The 20,859-nt window shown below is 53.1% G+C and overlaps 1 protein-coding gene across 1 annotated transcript; it reads left to right on the forward strand.

Annotated features, from left to right (window-relative positions):
- Window positions 1–6,302: 6,302 nt before the first annotated feature.
- DBH (dopamine beta-hydroxylase) lies at window positions 6,303–20,859 on the forward strand (the record flags this gene model as incomplete). The annotated part of the gene is made up of 12 exons (XM_084272729.1): window positions 6,303–6,644; window positions 8,948–9,094; window positions 10,512–10,769; window positions 12,407–12,583; window positions 13,023–13,125; window positions 14,646–14,812; window positions 15,559–15,702; window positions 15,812–15,850; window positions 16,898–16,957; window positions 17,534–17,661; window positions 18,251–18,410; window positions 20,725–20,859. The coding sequence occupies 12 exons, from the start codon at window positions 6,303–6,305 to the stop codon at window positions 20,857–20,859; spliced, it is 1,860 nt and encodes a 619-aa protein (XP_084128855.1).

Here is a 20,859-nt window from a genome sequence, read left to right on the forward strand (position 1 = left end):
AGACTGAGACCACTGCTTGGTTTTGCTCCACTTCTTCAAGCTAACACAAACCTCATCCACCTCCCAGTGCCACTATCCCCTGGGTCACACAACCCTTTATAAACAATCCCAGAGGATGCTTTTGTCTCCTCCTGGCCTCTTCAGATATTTTGGGTATTTGTGGCAATCTCTCCTGTTTATATAACAAAGCCACAGCCCAGTGTTTGTGGCACCATATCCATGGTAACCCTAATATAGCATGCACAGACGAGGAGATTTCATTAGGTGGCTCAGCTGCGGCAGCACCGCTGAGGGGAATTTCTCTGGGATGCTGAGCTGTGCAGGCAGCCTGGTGGGAAGGGGCCTGGCTGCCCACCCGGCCTCAAGCACCTGGAGAGGCAGCACCTCCCAAAGATCAAGTCATTTTCCCTCCCTTTGCTAATTTTCATCCTTCCCCTGTTCTCCCTTTGCCACTCACCATTGCACAGCCCATCCATGCTGCAGAAGAGCCACCGGTACACGCCTGGACTGAGAGGAGAGGCAAAAGAGGTGAGGGATGCTCAGGCTCCTCCGTGCGTGCCAGTCCTCGCCGAGCAGTAGGGCTGAGCCATAAAGGGCTGCTGAGGTCCAATTCTGTCTCTGATTTGGGGACACTTCTGCATGGTCTGACTGCATGGTTGGGGCTGGGTCCCCTTTAGATGCTGCCCTCATGGGGGATGGGGCCGGGTCGTCACTTGGTATGTGAGAGACAGTTTGGTCCTGAGGAAGGCAAAAATGAGAAACAGGTTGGGAGAAAACAAGAAGGTGGCACAAGCAGAGGATTAGCAAGGGCGATGTTACAGCATTTGTTGCTCCTGTGCTCTAAGGCACAAACTCACATGCAAGAAGAAGGGAATGGCTCTTCCCACCCACTGCTGTGGGTCATGGTACTCTCTGAGAGTACCAGCTGAGGGTTAAATAGCAACTGGTGCAGTCACACACACAGATTCCCGTGCAGGTCCACGCAAAACAGCACAGCTCAGAGACAACCACCCTGAATCATTCATGCTGTGGCCCAGCCAGGCCTTGGTGGCACAGAGACATCAAATACCCACCTCTGCCTCCGTGGGACAAGTGCAAATTGAGATTTCCAGCTCCAGCACCCTCTTGGAGCAGCCTGCAGATCTCTTCTGATCTGTTACAGGAATGGGTCTGAGCAAAGTGAGCCTTTTACAATGATGAGAAACAACTCCTGCTCCCAGGATGTACAGTGACCGGTTCCTGTGAGCCACAAGGATGGTTCAGACTCTCTGACTCCAGTATGAAGGGTGAGAGGTGGATCTCACCAGAGAAACTGCACACAGCATCAACTGGGGCACGGGCTGCAGGACCCCGCATGATTGCCTGTCCATGTGAGCGCATCCCCCACGTGCCAGCCCTTTCTTCCCCCTTCTCCTGCCACATCAGGTCCAGCCTGAGTCACACCCTGTCTAACCTCATCAGCACCCAGGCAAATTCGATCTCGGTGCTGGCTGACCACGGGGACAGGGGCTGTGAATGGCACAACCCCGGGGGCACGAAGAGCTGCACCGGGGCCACACAAGAGCAGACAGTGAGCTTCCCTTCCCTCCCCTTCCCTCCCCTCCCCTCCCCTCCCTGCCCTCTCACAAATTGAATTTCCATTTATGTTAGCAAGGCAATGGGTTATAGCTGGGAGGGGTGCTGTCTGCCTCAATCCCTAATTTGGTGCATCAATTGTGTTTAAACCTACTTACCTGTAAGTCAGTCTTTGTTCCGGGCAGGCAGCCCTTGCCTCCTGCCGGTGGAGGCAGCTGCTTCCAGGAGCTGCCCACCACAAATGCAGGGTACTGCTGCTTCCAGGGCTCTGGAAAGCATGGCTTATTTGCCTTTAGGACTGGCTTTGTAGTCAGGGTCATCAGTGGCTATGAAAGGCCACAGTAATTTTAGCACATCATTGGGAGAGTTTGGATGTGTGGCTCTGCAGAGGATGCGGCCAGCAACACCCTGTGCGGGATGGATGCTGCTGTCAGGATTCATACAGCATCCAGCACAGCCAAATTGGGGCCTGAGGGGACACATCTGAGCACTGTCCATTAAAAACAGCCCTTCTGCAGGACTCATGGCACGCTCCATTTATTCCCTGTGCATTACTGCACCCTGAGCTCTTTTCTGCCAGGGTGGTTGGCAGGGCCAGAGACTGTGCAGAGATACCTGAGTCTCCATCCTCTCCATCACAGGATGCTCCCACGCTACCACCAGCACAGCCATGCCATCAGTAGCTCCAGCAAGTGGGCTGAAAGCTGCTGCTGCTGCTCTGCCTGGAAAGGGGCTGAACCCATGGTTTGCATCCCCCCAGCCCTCCCGGTGCTCCTCCCAGCAGCTGGGCCATGGGAAGGTGCTCTGCATCAGCCCCAGGCGGTCAGAGCTTTGGAGTCAGGAAACTGGCATTTCTACATCTCATTGAAGTCTTCAAATAAACACCCAGAGCAATGAGGGAAAAGCTGGATCCTCGCTCCTCGCCTGGATTTACCAGCAACGACTGGGCAGAAACTGAAAAGGGGGAGGGGGGAGGAGGGGGTAGAGAAGAGATATACATAATTTTTTTCTCTTTAAATAAATTCTCACTGCTTATCTGCAAAGTTCAGCTGTTTTCAAGCTGACCTGCCTGTGTTCTGCTGTTCCACCACAAATTCTTCCTGTACGGGAAAGCTCAGGAGCTCCACTTGCACACGTCAGCAACCTGGGGCTTCATCTCTCCTAGATAGAAGCAGAACTCGTTAGCTAAGGACCCCCTCCTGTCCCCCCAGTGAGGATCATTTCCCTTCCTGCCATGCTGGCAGCTCAGCTTCTTTCCCCTTACAATAAGGAAACAAAGCCAAGAGTGGAGAAGTGGGTGAGTCTGTGCTTGGAGGAGGGTAGGAATGGGGCAAGGCAAAAATCTGTTCTCAGGGACTTCTGTAACACAGCCAGACGTCTGTGCCCAAGCAGCCAAGGCTGGAGGATGAGGGACATCCATCTGATGCTTTCAGACAAGGATCTAGGAGCACAGTGCATCCAGGAACCAGCCCGGGAGCCTCAGGGAAAGGGATGAGTTGAGGTGCAGCCCCAGCCTGGAGCACCGTGGGGGCTTGGGTGGCACCTCCGGTGAGCGCGGCCCCGAGAGCTGTCAGGGTGGGAACCTTGCCTGGGTGTCTCTAATCGCCTCCTGTATGTGAAGCAAGCTGACACCAGCAGTGACAGGAGGGCCAGTCTGGAACTGGGCTGTGCACTGGGGTCACTGGTTCCACAGGGCCGAGGGATGGAGCAGAGGGATGCTCAGCCTTCAGCTTTCTCTCTGCTTTGGCCTTTTGCCTGACAAAGCTGAAGGAGAGACCAAACCCTCTAACCAGCAGGTCACCCGACAAGGAGAGATGCTCCAGATCAATTCCTGGGTGATGGTTGTGTCTTAGGACAGTAAAACCTCATCGAATTTAACGTCGAGATGCACACATTGATGATTCATTAAAACACCCAGGCACTGAGCTGGGTGGTTTTGTTTCCTCGCATTACACAGGGCTGGGGAAACGTGGATCTGCCCCCCGTGACATTGCTGCAAGGACCACGAGTGAAACCCAAGACCCAGAGGGGACCGGAGGGGACTCCGCTCGGAAGGCATCTGAGAGCATCGCTTGCCATGTGAGCCAGCATTAATAAAACAAGACCACAAACCCCGAGACTAAAGGCAGGCACTGTGTGTACATCAAAGAGCTCGAGGCGGTTCATTATAATTCCAATTAACGTAGAAAAGCTAATAACTGAGAGAGTACGTCAGACGTTAAACAAATGGGAAGGGGGAGGGGGAGAGACAAAAGGGATCTTTAAACTGGAGCCCAAGTCCCAGCTGGTACAAAAGCAAAGAAATAACAAATAACAAATACTTAACGTCTCCAAAGGTCCAGGTGGGCAGGACGTTTGATGGGAGACGCACCAGGGTAGGAGAAGAGCTGGGTTTTGCATGGGGATCCTGACCTTTGCTGTGATGGGTTTGGACAAGCCAGAAATAAATCACAGAGAGGAGGTTCATTTCTGGCTCTTTGGAGGAAATCAGCATTTTTCTCTGGTGTTCAGCTTTGCAGGGAAAATATCTCAAACACTGTCCATACTACTTAATGCCTGGGACCTCAGGCTCAGCCCTGCCTGTGATTGGGGCTTTGTTGTGCTGATGGCATCATTAGAAAGCAGAAGAGCAACTCTCAAAGCCTGCAGCATATCCCATTTTATGTCCTATTCCCAAGATATTCAATCTTATGGGGTAATTATCTAAATAATCAGTGCAGGGCAGATGTTCTCCCCTTGTCCCATCCCAGAGTAATGCCATCGGAAAGGAAAAGAAGGAGAGATCAAATCTTCTAACCAGCAGGTCAGCCAACAAGGAGAGATGCTCCAGATCAGTTCTTGGAGGAGCACACCCCAGGTGCTGGCTGCCCAGTGCTAAACTCAGGACCACACCAAAGAGAAACTCCCAGGAGGAAAATGAAGCAGACAGGGATGTTCACCTGCACTTGGGTCACCATATCAGCAGCAGCCACAGCACCGTCAGCCCCTTTTCTCTCTTGTCTGCTCTGAGGGGTGAAATCCATGCAATGCCAGCACTGCAAAGCCCCAGGGCTGCCAGGGTGAAGGGGGCCATTCCCTGGCGTCACTGGATATAGGAGAAGAGCAGCTCAGAGCTGGCAGGGCAGGAGGCCGAGAAGGGCTGCGTTCAGTCCCTGTGGCAGTTATTAACCAAAAATGTGACTTTCCACCTGGAAAAGCAAATAGAGCCTTTGATGTGCCCCCCAGAAGCCTTACATCCCCAGGGGGTGTCATGGATGAGGACAGGAGAAGGAGTTGGCACAGTAAGACACTTCCTTGCTGCAGTCAGCCACCTCGTCCAGCGGAGTCTGTTCAGGCTCCCCACATCCCCGAGGCCTCCAATGAACGATGCAGCACGCTGCTAGTAATGTGCTGCTCATTCTCCTTTCCTTCCCTGATTTCCCTGAGCATTAACAAGCTGGGGTGACTCTGTTCTGGTTTGTACCCTTTCTGTCCTGGGCTACTGGGAGCCTGTGGGGCTGCTGGGGTGCACAGGATAGACCCCTTGAGATGCCAGGGCTCCAGCTCGGCACCGTCAGGCTGGCTCTACCATGCTAAAATAAACTCTTGCAGCATTTTCCTGGAGGTGTGATCACGATTACATATACAACTATTATTAACAGGTTAAAAAATGGATGGAAACTGAGATGGGAGGAGAGCAGCCATCTCCCACACTCCCCAGCTGAGCTATGAGCCTGGTTTGCTGGAGCAGAAAGCACCGTTGCCACCACCCAAAACACAGGAAGGACATGTTTCTCCTGGGACTGTCCCTCTGGATCTGCTCTGACATCAACAAGAGCTCCAGCAAACAACAGCTCGGAGTGGCTCATTTTAAACCCAGCAGTAACTGAAGGATGGGGAGGCTCCGAGTCGCTTGACTCAGCTCAGCTTTCAGCAACATCTCATGCAAATATGCCCCCAGGGAGGCCAGCTTCTGAAAATAAATAAGCACAGAGATGCTTTCCTGGGGTTTGTGCCATTGATGGGACCTCCAGGAAGGACCGTGCAGCTTGGACAGGCTGAGCAGCACATCGTAAGAGGAGCAGGGGAAGCTGAGAGGTGCCCTGAGTGCACTTGGGCCAGTTTATCTGCAAGCCCCAAGCTGGGTGGTTACTCAGAGGAACAAAACTAAATGGGGATGCACACAGTGATACCCTGACCTGCACCCAGTGTGGACACGGAATGGGACCAGGACTCTCAGTCTGACAGCTGTCCCTGGGCTTTGATCCCCCTGTCTGGGCATCTTCAGGCTGATAAGTGATCCCAGGCCGAGGGACAGAGGGATCTGTGGCTGGGATTGCTTCTGGGACTATCCTGGAGCTTTTGGCACCTGGAGTGCAGGCAGGGCTGGCTGCAGAGCTGGGTGAGAAGCACCACAGGCAGGACACTGTGTCCACATAGGACTCAGCAAGAGCTGCTTGCAAGTAAACAGCCCTTTCCAGCCACTAAGGAAGATTTAGGAGTGAATAACATCAGCCCAGTCGAATTCAATTGCTATTGATAATGTCCATATGCAATTAGAGCCAATTAAGGGGAAGCAGCAAATGGCAAGTATTTGGCTGGGGGGGTTGGGGGAGTAGGGGGGTCAATACAACAATCCAATTTCCCAACAACCAAATGCAATTAAAGGGTATCACTTACCCAGCTTGCCCAGGAGGGCCAGTGCATAAATGGGCAAAGCCAGGCACAGGGGTGCTGTCCTCCCCAGGATGCAGACCTCTGGGAGCAAGCCCTGCCCCTGCCCCAGCTTCAGGCTGCGGGAAGTGGCATCCATGTACTTCACCATGGTTGCAGTGTTCCTGGTCATCTTGGTGGTGGCCTTGCAGGGCTCAGTGCCCCGTGGGAGCAGTTTTCCTTACAAGGTGCCCCTGGATCCCCAGGGGCTGCTCGAGCTCTCCTGGAATGTCAGCTATCCTGAGCAAGCTGTGCATTTCCAGCTCCTCATCAGGGACCTGCAGTTTGGGCTCCTCTTCGGGATGTCTGACAGGGGTGAGTTTGAGGACGCAGACCTGGCTGTACTCTGGAGCGACGGGCACAATTCCTATTTTGGGGTGAGTTGCTTGTGTGTTTGCACGGTGGCTTTTGGGGTTACATCCCTGTGGGTGGGTCTGGCTTGTGATTTGAAAGAGTGGGGCTGGTCCAGGACACGATCCACGCTGGATGGCTCGGGCTGCTCAGGTAGAAGTGGTCCAGAAGGGCTTGGGGGTTTCTACGTATCCCAGAGGGAGACACAAATCAGGTCTACATGATAGGTTTGGTGTAGGATCTTAAACTCAAGGAGAAAAGAATAAATACAGCAGCACATCAGCAAAGCTGAGCAGAGCCAGAAGCTGGTTACTGTGCTTACCTGCAAGGAGCCCCGACACGTGGTTGTACAGACCAGCTCACACACACAGAGCAGGGAGCATCAACACCTTGGTTCATGTGGATGCTGCCGTCGCTCATGTTCAAAATTAGCTGCAGATTCTGTTAATGATTTTGAGACAGGGGGGAAAAGTTCCCAGGCAGGAAGGCTGCTCCTGCCAGCCCCAGTAACTCAGCTGCCAGATGCCTTTTAATGCCATCACAGAGATCAACAGGACACAGGAAAACAAAACCTGAGGGCTTATCAGAAATTAAAGTGTTATCAGAAATTAAACATGCAAATGTGTTTGGGTGGCATGCAACTCCTAGTGGTAGCAGATGGGGGGGGGAATGGACAGATGGACGGACAGACTAACCTCTAATTTTGCTGCTTGATATTTAATATTGCTACTGCAAATTGCTGTCCTTTCTGACATGGTCTGTATGTCTGGGTTCTGTTTTGGTTTGTCTTTCTGTGGGGGCACAGTTACTGTCACTTTCTGCGACAGTAACTACCCCCCTGCTCCCCAGCAGCCCTGGATGGCTTTAGGCTCGTTGCTTGGCTGCAGGAAGCAATTCACGTTTCCCTCCCCGTGTGACGCTTTCCAGCAAGTTAAATTTTTACCTCTCTGCTTACTTCAAATTAACCATAAAACATATTATTCCACAATCAGCCACAACGTGATCCACAGCGTAATGAAAGGATGAAAAGGAGGGCTTATTATCTGTACTGTTTTCCTGCTAATTACCAGCCATTCAGGGCATGAGGTGGCCCAAACGCTACAGTTTTTCACAGCATCATGTTAAAAAACCCAGAAAGGATCATTTCTAATCTGCCTTCATGGGCTCAGTGAAAGACAAACAGCGCTGAATTAAACCCTGGGCAGCGTTCGGGCTTTTGGTTGGTGCTGAACAGCATCCTGCAAGGAGCTTTCTATAAATCTCTCCAGTCCTGGTTTTTCCCTCTCCCAGCAGCCTTTCTTCTGGATAAGTATGTCAGCTGTTAAAATGATCCAAATTTGCTTAACCCCCTATGTACTACGAGATTAATTTGCACTCCATACTCCTATGAAAACAAATGTCACGCTAGCTTCACGCAGCTGATTTCACTCTCCCCCTCTGAGGACAATATGTTCTCGAAATCTCACTCTATACTTCTGGCTGAAATGATGCCAAGATGCATTATTCTTTTTCTTCTGTTTCCTCCCCCCCCCCCCAAGATAAGAGAACTGATGCCACTTGTGTGAGTACAGCAAGGTACTGCTTAGATGCCTTTTCTTAGTAAACAAAAGATAGCAACAGGAGTTGCAAAAGATCAAGAAAACAACACCACTGTTCAAATCCAAATTATCGCAGCATTTCATACTCCAAACCTTTAAGTCCTTAAGCAGAGGAGTAACCTACTGCATTGCTTCTTGGTTCAGCTTTGACACCATCATCAACAGCCAGCAGTTTTTGGGAGTCCTTGCTGTGCCGCTGCAACAATCTGACCCCACCACAGGAAGGATTTTGAAGGGAGGGTGGGGTAAGGATTTTGAGAGCCCACGCTACAGCCCAGCAAGGGTCTGGCCTTAAACTGAGAGCAGCTGGTTTGTGGTGAGGGTCTTAGAGAGCACATCAACCCTGGAGAACATCCCCCCCATCATGATACACCCAAAACACAGCACAGAGCAATGCAACAGCTTTGTGTGTCCTTGCGGGCTTCTCTCCCCCCTCCTCCTTTCCCCCAGTTGTACCTCAGCTCATAAAGGTCTTTTCTGCAGCCTGTTTGCTGGGTCACGTATTTTCTGCCTGTGCCAGCCTGGCTCTGCCTGTGGGCTGCTGGATGGTGGGATGGGGCAACCAAAGCCCGGCTCCCTCCAACTCTGGGATGTGGAGGGTGAGCCAACTGGAAGGTGAACAGGAGAAGGACTTCACGACTGGTGTTGATGGAGGTCACTGCTGTGGGCTCCTCAGGCTGAGCGGGGCCAGCGGAGCCTCCTGGCTTAGCGGGATGCTCTTCCTCCTGCAGGATGCCTGGAGTGATGCCAAGGGGCAGCTCCACATGGACTCGCAGCAGGACTACCAGCTCCTCGAGGCTCGGAAGGCTCCTGAGGGGCTCTACCTCCTCTTCAGAAGAGCCTTCAGCACCTGTGACCCCAAGGACTACCTTATAGAGGTACAGCATTACCCTCACCCTGCTATAGCACCAGCCCCAGCTCCATCCTAGCCCTGGGGTACCAACCTGGGCTCCAAACTTCAACCTGCAAGCTCACACCTCACTGGTGTATTGTTTTGGGGACAGCATCAGGTGTTTGTGCTGTCTAGGACAGAACGGAAGCATGCTGCAGGTGTCAGCCCTGGGACATGAGTAATGTTTGGCACAAGTTATTTACAACCCCTTATAAAGCTCTATAAAGTGTAGATTTTAGCTCGTTTGCATCATCCACTCCTGTTAAGCATGTGTTAGGTCTATATAAATACCCTCCTGCATCACTCGGGTTTGCAGTCTGGAGCCAACTGTTTGGAGTGTTACAAAGAGGTGTTGGTGTTGTTCAATGGAGGCAAAGAGGAGGGTTTTGGAAGGAGATGGAGCAAAGGGCCAGCAAATAGAGCCGCTGTGGTGTGCTTGTGTGTGGTTCAGTGAAGCCTCTCTGGGTCTGCATTCATTGCTCCCCCCACGAGATGGGATTTGGGGGAAACCTTCCCACTGGGGATCTCAAAGAGCTTCAGGGATCTCAGCCATGGACCCCAGGGGTGGGCAGGAATCAGCACTGGGCTCATTTCAGATGAAAGCCTTTGGTGGACAGGATATTTTAGAGCTGACGTGGGCACAAAGAATCCTTGAGGTTTTTGTTGCTGGCTTTCAAAAGCTTGTCTTGTGGTGAGAAACATCTACTGTCTGCCAAAACACAGAGAGCCCTGGAGGAAAGGAATCTGCATGTGAACCAGGAAAAGACTCACAGGTCTTTATTCTCTGATCCTTTAAGAAAAAGATACCCTCTTTTTCCTTTCTTCCTTATCTCCTGTCCAGAGCTCTCCAGGTTTAGCAACACCTTCCTTGCTTGCAGCAGACTTTTGGCAGAGCTTTCTCCAAGAGAAGTTGGGAGAAAGGGAGGATTTCAGGGAAAAGTCTTATTTCTGCTGCTCCTCCCCATGCTGCTGCCCATGGCCACTGCCAGGAACAGGGTGCAGGATGCAATGAGTCCTGAACCGACATGGCCATCCCAGCCCGGGGATCAGGAGGGACAAGGGGCTCTGAAGCAGAGACAAGATGTTACCTTTATGGACAGGGAAGAGCTGTGAGTGCAATAGTATAAATTACTTCAGTTTAAAACTGATGTCACTGAGGAAAAACTTTTCAGGCTTTCCCAAACAGTAGGGAACCTTTAGTAATCACAGCAGCCACAGAAATGCCCCAAAATCTAAAGTCTTAGTGGGACAGCCCAGCAAAGTGAGCTACTGGTGAGCTACCCATCCGGGGATGGGTCAAAAGACCCATTCCTGGATTCATCCCACCAATGCTGGTGCTGATTGTCCATGCAGTTCATGTTCTTGCATGAAAAACTACCTGGTAAACTTTGTTCTTGCTTCAGGATGGCACCGTGCACCTTATCTACGGGATCCTGGAGAAACCAGTCCATTCCCTCCAAGCCATCAACATCTCTGCCATCCACAGGGGACTGCAGAGGGTGCAGCTGCTAAAGCCCAACATCACAGTCCCTGACATGCCCAGTGACATGAAGACCATGGAGATAACGGCCCCTGACATTGTCATTCCCAGCCAGGAGACAACCTACTGGTGTTACATGGCAGAGCTCCCAGACGGCTTCTCCAAACATCACATTATCATGGTAAGGGGCAGGAGAAGAGGGTTGCTCTCTCTGGTTGCAGATCAGCAATCACATTCACATGCAGCCACTCTGCAAAGTCCACCTTTTCCCTACCCTGTCACAGGGGGGCTTTTCAGACCCACACATCTTCCCCAACACAGAACCAAAACATGTCCCATATCCATCCCACCAGCCAGTAGCATCCTCATGTCTCCTAGAGAACCTGAAATCAGAAGTTTCTCAGTAGGAGGTGGCAGGTTGGTGACTTTCCACCCAGCACAATGAGCAAGTACCAGGGCAGGCTCAGAGCATCATCCTTGCAGAGCTGACCCCCCAGCAGAAGGCAGAGCTGTAGCCATCAAGGACAGACCTGTGCAGGATTACAGCACACAGCAAGCCACCAGAAATACATAAACATGGGAAACAGAGGAACAGGGCTGGCAAGAACAGGGCAGAGTGAGCCAGGACATAGAAAACGTGCAGAAATGCAACTTGAGTGCATTGCCCAGACGTGTTGCACATGCTTGGGTCGCCTCCCTCAAAGGAGAGGCAGAAACCTGAAGGCACAGGTACAGCAGGCATCACACCAGTCTCTGCTGGCAGAGCATCACCCAGGCAGCGTGGAGGTGGCTCAGCAGATGACCTGGCACACCCAGAGCCAAAACCACATGAGGGAGAGGGAAAACCTGAGGCGGGAGCTGAAGCGAGTGCCTAGTGATATACAGGGGAGAGACGACGCTGCAAAGGAAAGCTCAGAAGGAGGATTTTCTCCTCAACAGATGGTGTGAAGTGAATCATCTGTGTGTAAGTAAGAAGTGTGTAGCTCCTGATACCTTCCCCTGCTGCGGATCAGTTCTACAGCTGGCGCTTGTTAGCCAGAGCTGTTCCTCAGGCTGGTTTGAAGACACTCGTTCAACCCCAAACCTCCTTCCCCGTGCCCCAAGCAGCTGTTGGCTAGAAATGAAACCTGACAGCTGCAGGCAGAGATACCACAACACGGCCAAGACTCCCTTTAGGAAAAAGCAATGTCCCCAGGGTCACCTCAGCCCTGCAAAACTGGCAGAAGACTCAGTCATTGCAAAAGGGACCAAGATCTTCTGCTGATCAGGTGCATCTGTTGCTGGAGAAGGGATAAGACAGTTCTCTAGTAGTAATAGTGTGAGGGTTAATGGCTTTAAACAGAAAGAGTGTTGATTTAGATCAGGTATGAGGAAGAAATTCTTCACTATGAGGGTGCAGTGGTACAGGGTGCCCAGAGAAGCTGTGGCTGATCTTGGATCCCTGGCAGGGTTCAACAACAGGTTGGATGGGGCTTTGGGCACCCTGGGCTAATGGAGAATGTCCCTGCCCATGGCAGGGCATGCAACTGGATGGGCTTTGAGATCCCTTCCAACCCAAACCATTCTGTGATTCTATGGGCTCTGGTGGGTTTTGCGTTGATCCCAAAGCCAACCAAGAGCTCTAGGACTGCGGTGCCTTAGGCCCAGAGCAACCTTCCCTCCTCATCAGACAGCAGAACCTGTGTCCCACTCAGTAGAGGATAGCAGACATACCTGCTTTGGGCTTCTTGTGGAGCCTGCGCAGACAGCAGCCGCTGGAGACGGGCTCTCAGCAAAGCCTCTCAATGTTGGACCTCCTTCTTGGGCACTGTTCTGCAGTATGAGCCAGTGATCACAGCGGGCAATGAGGCCTTGGTCCACCACATGGAAGTCTTCCAGTGCGCTGCTGAGTTCGACAGCTTCCCCTATTACAATGGGCCCTGCGACTCCAAGATGAAGCCCGACCGGCTCAACTACTGCAGACACGTGCTTGCAGCATGGGCCATGGGAGCACAGGTGGGTGCAAGATGGGACCCGTTGCCCTGGGTGAAAGCTTTGGTCCTAGGCACTTTCCTGCTCCCTCCCAATCCTTCCCGATCCCATCTTGGGATTGTCCCATGCAGGCTGCCCCAACCCCCAGTATCTGCTGGGATTTGTGTCCAGCCCTGTCTGAGCTCCCCAAGACGTGCCTGAGTTTTCACCTCACCCCAGCCCATCTCCTTGGGGCTGTAAATCAGTGTGATGCCCTTTATGCCATTGCCTGTGCATGCGGGCATGTGAGAAGTCTTACTTTAGAAGCAAGACCAGCTCACCAAGCACAACCAAGAGCACAAGTCATGTCCCTCAGCCCACAGCACAGGTCAGGATTATGCCCAGACCTTTCCCTTAGGCTTTTCAGCCTTGTTCCCAAGAGAGCCACCCCACTGCTCTCCTAACAGCCTCCATCTGCTTCCAGGCTTTTTACTACCCTGAAGAAGCAGGTCTTGCCTTTGGTGGCCCGGGCTCCTCCAGATACTTGCGCCTCGAGATTCATTACCACAATCCCCTGGTCTTCAAAGGTGAGTGGGTGTGTGGCGCTGCCCCTGCCTCCCCAGTGACCGTGGCAGGAGGGATGGGTAAATGCCAGGCACTGCCACCTTGCTGGGGAGGGCTTCAGGCAGCAGGAAACATGGCCAAAGTCATGGCCCTGTTTGAACTTTCTGGAGACATCATGGCCCAGATCAGCACTAGCAGGAGGAATATATTAAATACATTAAACCCCTGCCATGCTGCTGCCTTTCTGGTCTCAGCAAAGTCATCCTCACCAGAGGCTGGACCCTATCCTTATGTGCACCCAGCAGTGAGGAGGGAGTCTTAAGGCTGAACCCCTGCCCCCAGGGCAGAAAACTGCTCCTACCCGTCATTCCTTCAAGGCAACAGTCCAAGGCAACACCATTGCTTCACTGGGCTGTCACAGGGTGTCCTCCAATTTCTGTACAAGGTGGCAGCAGGTCTGAGCTTAAAGTCAAGAGTAACAGCGGTGCCAAAGTCACTGGAGAGACAGCACCAGCCTGGCTGGGGATGGGGGAACTGAGATGTTGTTTTGCTGGTACTCCTGCTTCAATAACATTGTCAGGAGACACATCTAAAAAAAAAAAAACACCCAACAAGGATTCCAAACAACCCATTTACATAAAAACAAGTAGCTTCTTGACTACCCGGGTATATTTTTAGGAGACCAGAGCATATGTACTGTGGATCAATCATAGCACATTCGGCAACTCGAGAAGAAACACGTCTATAAATACAGAGCTCATGTCTTTCATAATTTCACTGCCTTCGTGTGTCAACCAATAGTGTCTCCCCCATTATTCTTATCCCTGGCTGGGCTCCAGCCCAGAGACAGGGGGTTCAAAGCCAGCCTGAACCCTTCCTGACCTACTGAACTTGCCCTTTCCCTTTGCTCACAGAGCTGGGTGGCAAATGAGAGCCAGAGCTTGGCTTTGTGTTGCAGCAGAGCCTGCTGCTGCCTCTGCCTGCCCCATGCCCAGCATCTGCCAGGGGCACACCATGGGCACTGGGTCTTCTCAAGCTACCACCAGCTCCCTGGGGGAGGTTAACTGGAGCAATCTCAAAAAGGGAGACCAGAAGCTCTCCAAATGCAAGGGGTACTTGCTCCACAGGCATTTGTCCTCCTGCCAGGCCCCCAGTAACAGCATGGCCTTAGTCATTTGCACATAGCAGTTAAAGATGCAGTGAGCCATGTTTCTGAGGGAGTCTCCAAAGCACCCCATGATGTGACCCGCTTTGGGCTCTCCAAAGGCACTATTCAGCTCTCACAGGAGCAACTCAGCCTCAGGCTGGTGCCCTCTCCTGGGGACCAGGCATGTGTTTGGGGCTGCTCAGTGAAGACTTGCATGAAAGCATCTAGGCTTTTAAACCAGTAAGAACTGGAGTCACCAAGAAAGCCATGAGCCAGAGGCCAGAGCAGCTCTCCCCACACCCACTGTGGCACAGTCACTTCTCCCACCTGACCTTGTCCCAGCAGCTGGCACTTCTCCCACAGTGACCTGCAGCCTCGTCCTCTCTCTCCCACCAGGTCTCCGCGACTCCTCAGGGATCCGCCTCTACTACACAGCCACCCTGCGCCGCTACGACGCCGGCATCATGGAGCTGGGCTTGGTCTACACACCAGTGATGGCCATTCCCCCAGGAGAGAGCGCCTTCATCCTCACAGGGTATTGCACTGACAAGTGCACGCAGCTGGTGAGTGCCCATCCTGACCCAGCACCACCTTGGAGAAGAGATCCTGAAAATGGCTCTTCCCAAGTCCCAGGCAGCAGCGATACAGCACTGAGCTCTGGGCTCCCAACTCCCAGTTTTAAACTCCCCAAGCCCATGAAGTTGTTCTGGAAAGAAAATATCTGCTGTGTACAACAAACAGCGAGCAGCTGGTTGGGATGTGCCAAATCCCCCTCGAAGCAGCTCTCCCAAGGAGCCATCTGCTCCATCTCCCCAGGGTACCATTCCCATAAAACTTCCTGCCGAGCTGGCTGTGCCTCAGCGGCACTTTCCCCCCACAGTGATGGGAAGATTAGTCTCTGCTTCCATGGAGCTCGCCAAGAGCTCTCTCAAGGGTGGTTTCAAAGCACCCACCTTGCTCTCAGGGAAGTTTTAGGGAATGTTTTTGTAGGACCTGCCCAAAAGGAATCGTTTGTGCCACCACTAACGAACGGGAAGATGAAAGCAGCGTCCGGCTCAGCTGCTCCTGCTGACTTGGGGCACAGCAGCACAGCAATTGGACTTGGCAGCAGACTGAGGACCTGTCCCTCTCTGGGGAGCTCACTTTTATACTGCCCTAGGGCACAGCAATCCCCAAATCCACTCCCCCCACACCAACCCTGTGCGAGAGTGAGCATGGGGACAGCTGGTTGCAAGCACACAGCAAGGGGATGCATGGGAGGGGAGAGGGATGGGGTTGGGTATGGGGGATTGAACCATCCTTCCCCTAGGCTCTGCCTGCTGCTGGCATCCGCATCTTCGCCTCCCAGCTCCACACTCACCTGGCAGGAAGAAAAGTGGTGACAGTGCTGTCCCGGGATGGGAGGGAGCTGCGGGTCGTCAATGCTGATGGTCACTACAGCCCTCACTTCCAGGTACAGGGGTCTGGGGAGGAGTGGTCCCAGCTGGACATCACCCATGGGGCCACCCTGGGCACAACACCATGGCGTTGTGCTGATGCAGCCCCTTTGCTTCCCCCCCCAGGAGATCCGGATGCTGAAGGAGGTGGTTGCAGTTTTTCCTGTGAGTGGCTCCAAAAACCGTGGTGGCTTCCAAATGACAAGATCTTCCCCTGACCCCCGTAGCCCTGGGACCCCTGACTCCTTCCTTTACAGCACCTCACCCAATCCACCAGCAGCAGCGGTGTCCTTTGGGACTTGCTGGCAATCCCTGCCCACACACAGGCACTGCTGCTATCTGAGACCTCCCAGGGGGATGCAGGAGGACACGTTCCCTGTGGTCCCCAGGTCATATCTCCACCCCCACACAGATGCCTCAGGGACACCAGGGCTCGTCTAACATGGCACAAAACCAGTGTGTGGGCAGCCAAACTGTGCCAGGAGCTAAATTAACACCTAATGGAGCTGAGCTTCCTCTAGCAGAGGGAGGCTCCTGGTGGGGGGGAGGGGGGGATGAGGGCGAACAGTGCATGAGCTGGGGGTGCTCCCTCCCTTCGTGCTTGCGGGAAGGAGAGGAAGAGCTTTGGTAGTGAATGTGGTGGGAGTGGGTGGTAAAACAGGGGCTGCTCTGGTGACAAAGGACCTGGCTGCAAAGCAGAGGGTACCCATGGGACCTCTCATGCCCAGGAGGCTGCTCAGAAGCCTCAGCACCTATTGAAACTATACACAGACGTGTGCTCTGGGATGTCTGCATGGACCTGACCATGGAGGGGGAGGCACTTGTGATGTTTAGTTGGGCACAGGCTTGGCAATTCGAAATGTTGCCTGAATGCTTTCTTTTTTAGGTGCTTCAGCCTTGCAGAAAATCTTAAAAATCAGGAACCACCATCCCTGGAATGCAGCATAGGGAATCTCCCCAGGGGATGCATTCCCTGGGATGCAGCCTAGGGAATCTCCCCAAGGGATGCACTTCCTGGGATGCAGCCTAGGGAATCTCCCCAGGGGATGCACGCGTAGCCAGTGCTTCTGGGGCTGGTGCTGGTGGGGAAACAGGCTGGCACTGCTACAGGGAGTGGAAATCTGCTGCTCCCTGACCCCCAAATTTGCTGATGAGAGAGGAAGATCTGCACTCCCACACTGACATGTCTGTGTTTGAACCCCCTATTCCCAGGGTGACGAACTCATCACAACCTGCACATACAACACGGAGGACCGGAGCCGAGCCACTGTGGTGAGTGTGGGGCTGAGCCCCAAGCCAGGACCAGGGGCACCCCCAAAGTGGGTGGTTGCATCAACCCAGGCTGAATTGCAGCCAGAAAGCAGAGGTGGGGGGATGGTAAAGAAGCACAGCCACAAAGCTCTGCCGCCTTCAGCAGGGATGTTAGGGTGCTAATTGAGAAGTAGCGTGTGTCACTCTAGTTCCCATCACAAACTGTTCCGCCAGGAATTAATTGTAATTAAAGAGAAGTGGCATTTTTTTGACAGTGCATGTTATTTTCTTACACAGGCAGCAAAAAAAAAAAAAAAAAAAGAGCCTGTCAGAGGTACCATCAACAGGGACAAAGCTAAATATAGCAGAAGGATTATAGGGAATCTGCGTTTTAATGTAAACCACACGATCTAGCCTGAAAGCCTGTCCTTGCATCGAGGGTGGGTGGGCAGAGTGTGGCCAGTCCCATGCACCAGAAGGGCAGCAACATGCATGTGTGCACATGTGCATGTGTGAGCTTCCTGCCTTCGCAGCCTCTCTGCCTGCTATGGCAGGGCAGAGCCAGACCCCTCCAGCATGTTTGTGTCTCTGCTGTAGGGAGGGTTTGGCATCCTGGAGGAGATGTGTGTGAACTACGTGCACTACTACCCCCAGACCCAGCTGGAGCTGTGCAAAAGCGCTGTGGACTCGGGCTACCTGCACCGGTACTTCAACCTCGTCAACAGGTACAGAGCTCTGCAGGTGATGCTGAGGGGAGAGGGACCATGGCAGGGCCCTTGGCTAGTAACACTGGGGGGAAAAAGAAGCTTTAAAAAGTGGGGTCTGAGGCCTTGGGTGTGCAGGGGCATGCAGGTGGAGCAGGTTTTGGGAGCCGTGGCTGCTTGCTGAAGCTCAGTCCTGCCCTCCCCTGTCCCCAGACCTGGCAGCCAGACCCACGAGTTTAAGGATGGCTGAGCAGTGAGAAGCACTGGGAAGGGACAGCATTCCTGGGGAGGCACTTCCCAGCAAAGCCAAGTGCTTCTGTGCAAAATACTCCTTCTTACCTGAGGCAGATGCCAAGCATCCCTACCAGAGAGGCAGGCTGAGCTACTTCACCTGTGATGAGATGGGTGAGATGCTGACCTTACACAGGGTGTCCCACACATGGGCAGTCCAGCCGGACCCCAGATCTTCCCCCATGGGTGCCGGCTGTGCTCCCAGCACAAACTTTGGAGCTCCTCCAGGCTGAGCTTTAGGCAGGTAGGAATTCGACAGATCCAGCGCTGATAGGGGACAGCACTGCTGAGTTTCACCTTGGCATTTCTCCTGCCCCAGGTTTAACGATGAGGAGGTCTGCATGTGCCCGCAGGTCTCAGTCCCACAGCAGTTCTTCTCCATCCCCTGGAACACATTCAACAGAGACGTCCTGAAATCCCTCTACGGCTTCGCTCCGATCTCGATGCACTGCAACAAATCCTCAGCTATCCGGTTCCCAGTGAGTACAGCTTCCCAAGCAAAGTTTCCCAGCAAAACTCCCAGCAGTAGGTAAAAAGCAGCTCAGTAGAGCTGTGCCACAGGGTGAAATGGGTCAGGACCCAGTGCTCAGGACACTGGTGGGCTCAGGACAGGGAGCTGGAGCTGGCTGGGGAACCCCAGCATCGGCAGGACACCCAGCTCAGCCCAGACCTGGTGTTCAAAACAGCACGGCACGAGCCTGCCGTGGATGTGCTTGGCCAGTTTCAATTAGGAGATGCATTTGCATAAAAGCAATTTTGAGGCTGCTTTCATAGAGTGCTGCAGCAGGGCTAGCACCAGAACCGAGCAGAAACATGAGGTGGTTTTTAGGATTTTGTCAAATCACATCAGGTCCTGGCAGAGCGAGCTCATTACGCGCAGCATCTGTGCAGCTTCGAACCACAGCGAGCCAGCAAAATGTGAAGGATAAAGGGCCCTGAGATCTTTAAAGGAAAGCCAAGCCCGGCAATGATGGTCATGACAGTGATGAAGATTTAAAACCACTGATGGTCCCTATCACCATCAGCTCCTGTCGCCGTTTATCAGTGTAATAAACTTACATGATGCGCTCTCCCTGGATCCAGTGCTCCCCACTGCAGCACCGAAGCTCATTGTGGGGAAAGACCATCTGCCCCAGTCAAAGCTCTTCAGCAAAGTCCTCTCTGTTGGGGACAGAAGCCTTCCCAGTTCCCTGGAGCTGGAGACCTGGATTTTTTGACCACGTGGGGCTCCGCTGCAGGGACAGAAGTGGCACAGAACTTCTGTGCAATGGCAGAATTATGAATTAAGCCTCTTAATTACAGCCCAGGCAACTCTCTGGATTTCAGAGGGGTCTGGGGAGCAGCAGAGAGGAGACTCGAGCGGAGCAGGTCTGACACCAGCACAAGGTGGGTCACAAGCATCGCAGCGAGGGCAAAGAAGCTGAGGTGCTCCTCCTGCTCTGCTGATGTTTCCTGAGCGAGCCTGACGTTAAGACATCTCATTTATTCTGCGCTGTTTCTGCCAAGAAAAAAAAGCACCAGCTTCTAATTAAGCTCATGTTTTAGCAGTTCAGTGATCCCAAACTTGACGAGCTTTCTGGAAGGGCTGAGTGCTATTAATTATTGAGCCAAACCTCAATAACACCTGTGAGCGGCTGTGGGGATGTCGCTGTCCCCAAGTCCTGTGCCTGCAAGGGCTAGCAGTGACCTCTCTATACTCTCAAAAGCACTGAGAACAACAATGGTCAAGACACAACAAATACCTTCAATCTACCCCCAGAGCAGGGTGCTGGTGAGGTGCTAGCACGGGGCTTGGGACACCTTGCAGGGCGGAGTGCCACAGCAGATGGGCTCAGGGCTGGGGCTGACCCCAGAGAATCGCTTTCTTGGTGCCCATGCAGCCTCTGACCCATTTCCCATGACACACAACAAGGAATTTAATCTGAAAACATAAATCCAACTTTCTTCTCCTTGCCTATGACTCACAGCTCTACCTCTCCTCTCCAGACCCCCCTCCTCTGGCTCACGCTGCAGCTCAGCCTCTCACCAATGTTTCCGCATGAGCGCACAGCCAGCAGCCAAACTGTAGCATCACCGATCCAGAGCTCAGCCCAGCCTGAGCATCCCCCCCTCCCTCTTTGCCCTTGCAGCCCCTGCCTGCATCTCACCCGGCCTCTAATCTGGACCAACACATCACCTCCGAGATAGCTCCTGCCTGGCGGGCTAAGCCCCCGACACTGTCTGAACCTGGCAGATCGCTCCTTGCAGGGAGCATCCTCAAGACAAGGTGCCCCCATGCATGGCTGTGGTCACCTTGAGCCCCGATGGTTGTGACAGCCCTTCCTTGGCTCTGCCCTCCAGCTCCTCACCCGCCTGCCACATCCTTCCCATCCCAAGGCACGTCAACATCCTCATGGACACGCCGCAAAATGTCACCTCTAACCAGCCTTCCTGCCAATACCTGGTAGAGGCTGTTTTTCAGTGCTGGGCTGAGAGCACAGAGGATCAGTGAGACTCCCTGGTTTGAGTTGCCTCCATCTGATTTGATGGGCAACACATTTTGGGGTGGAAAACTCCCTAATTATCGTGGGTTTGCGCAACATGGCACACTGCAGACACCAGCACCACTACGGGGAGGTGTAGCTGCTTCTGCAACACAAATATTTAGCAACATCTCATAAGAAAACACCCTGGTTTGGGTTTAAAAACACTTGAAATATTACAGATCGTTTCATTTTTTTACAAGCAGGGAGAAACATGGGGTCTCCAAGTACCTGAAACCCCGACTTATCATGGTGCTGAACTCTCTTGCAGGGAGAGTGGGAAAAGCAGCCGCTTCCCACCATCACTGAGAGGCTGCCGGAGCCCGTCCCTCGCTGCCCGCCCGCCCCAGGGCCTCAGCCTGCTGCCCCCGTCCCCCTCAACCTGGGCAAGCTCAGGAGGGACTGA

This window comes from Gallinula chloropus, assembly GCF_964237585.1.
Source record: "Gallinula chloropus genome assembly, chromosome: 18".
Lineage (NCBI taxonomy): Eukaryota > Metazoa > Chordata > Aves > Gruiformes > Rallidae > Gallinula > Gallinula chloropus.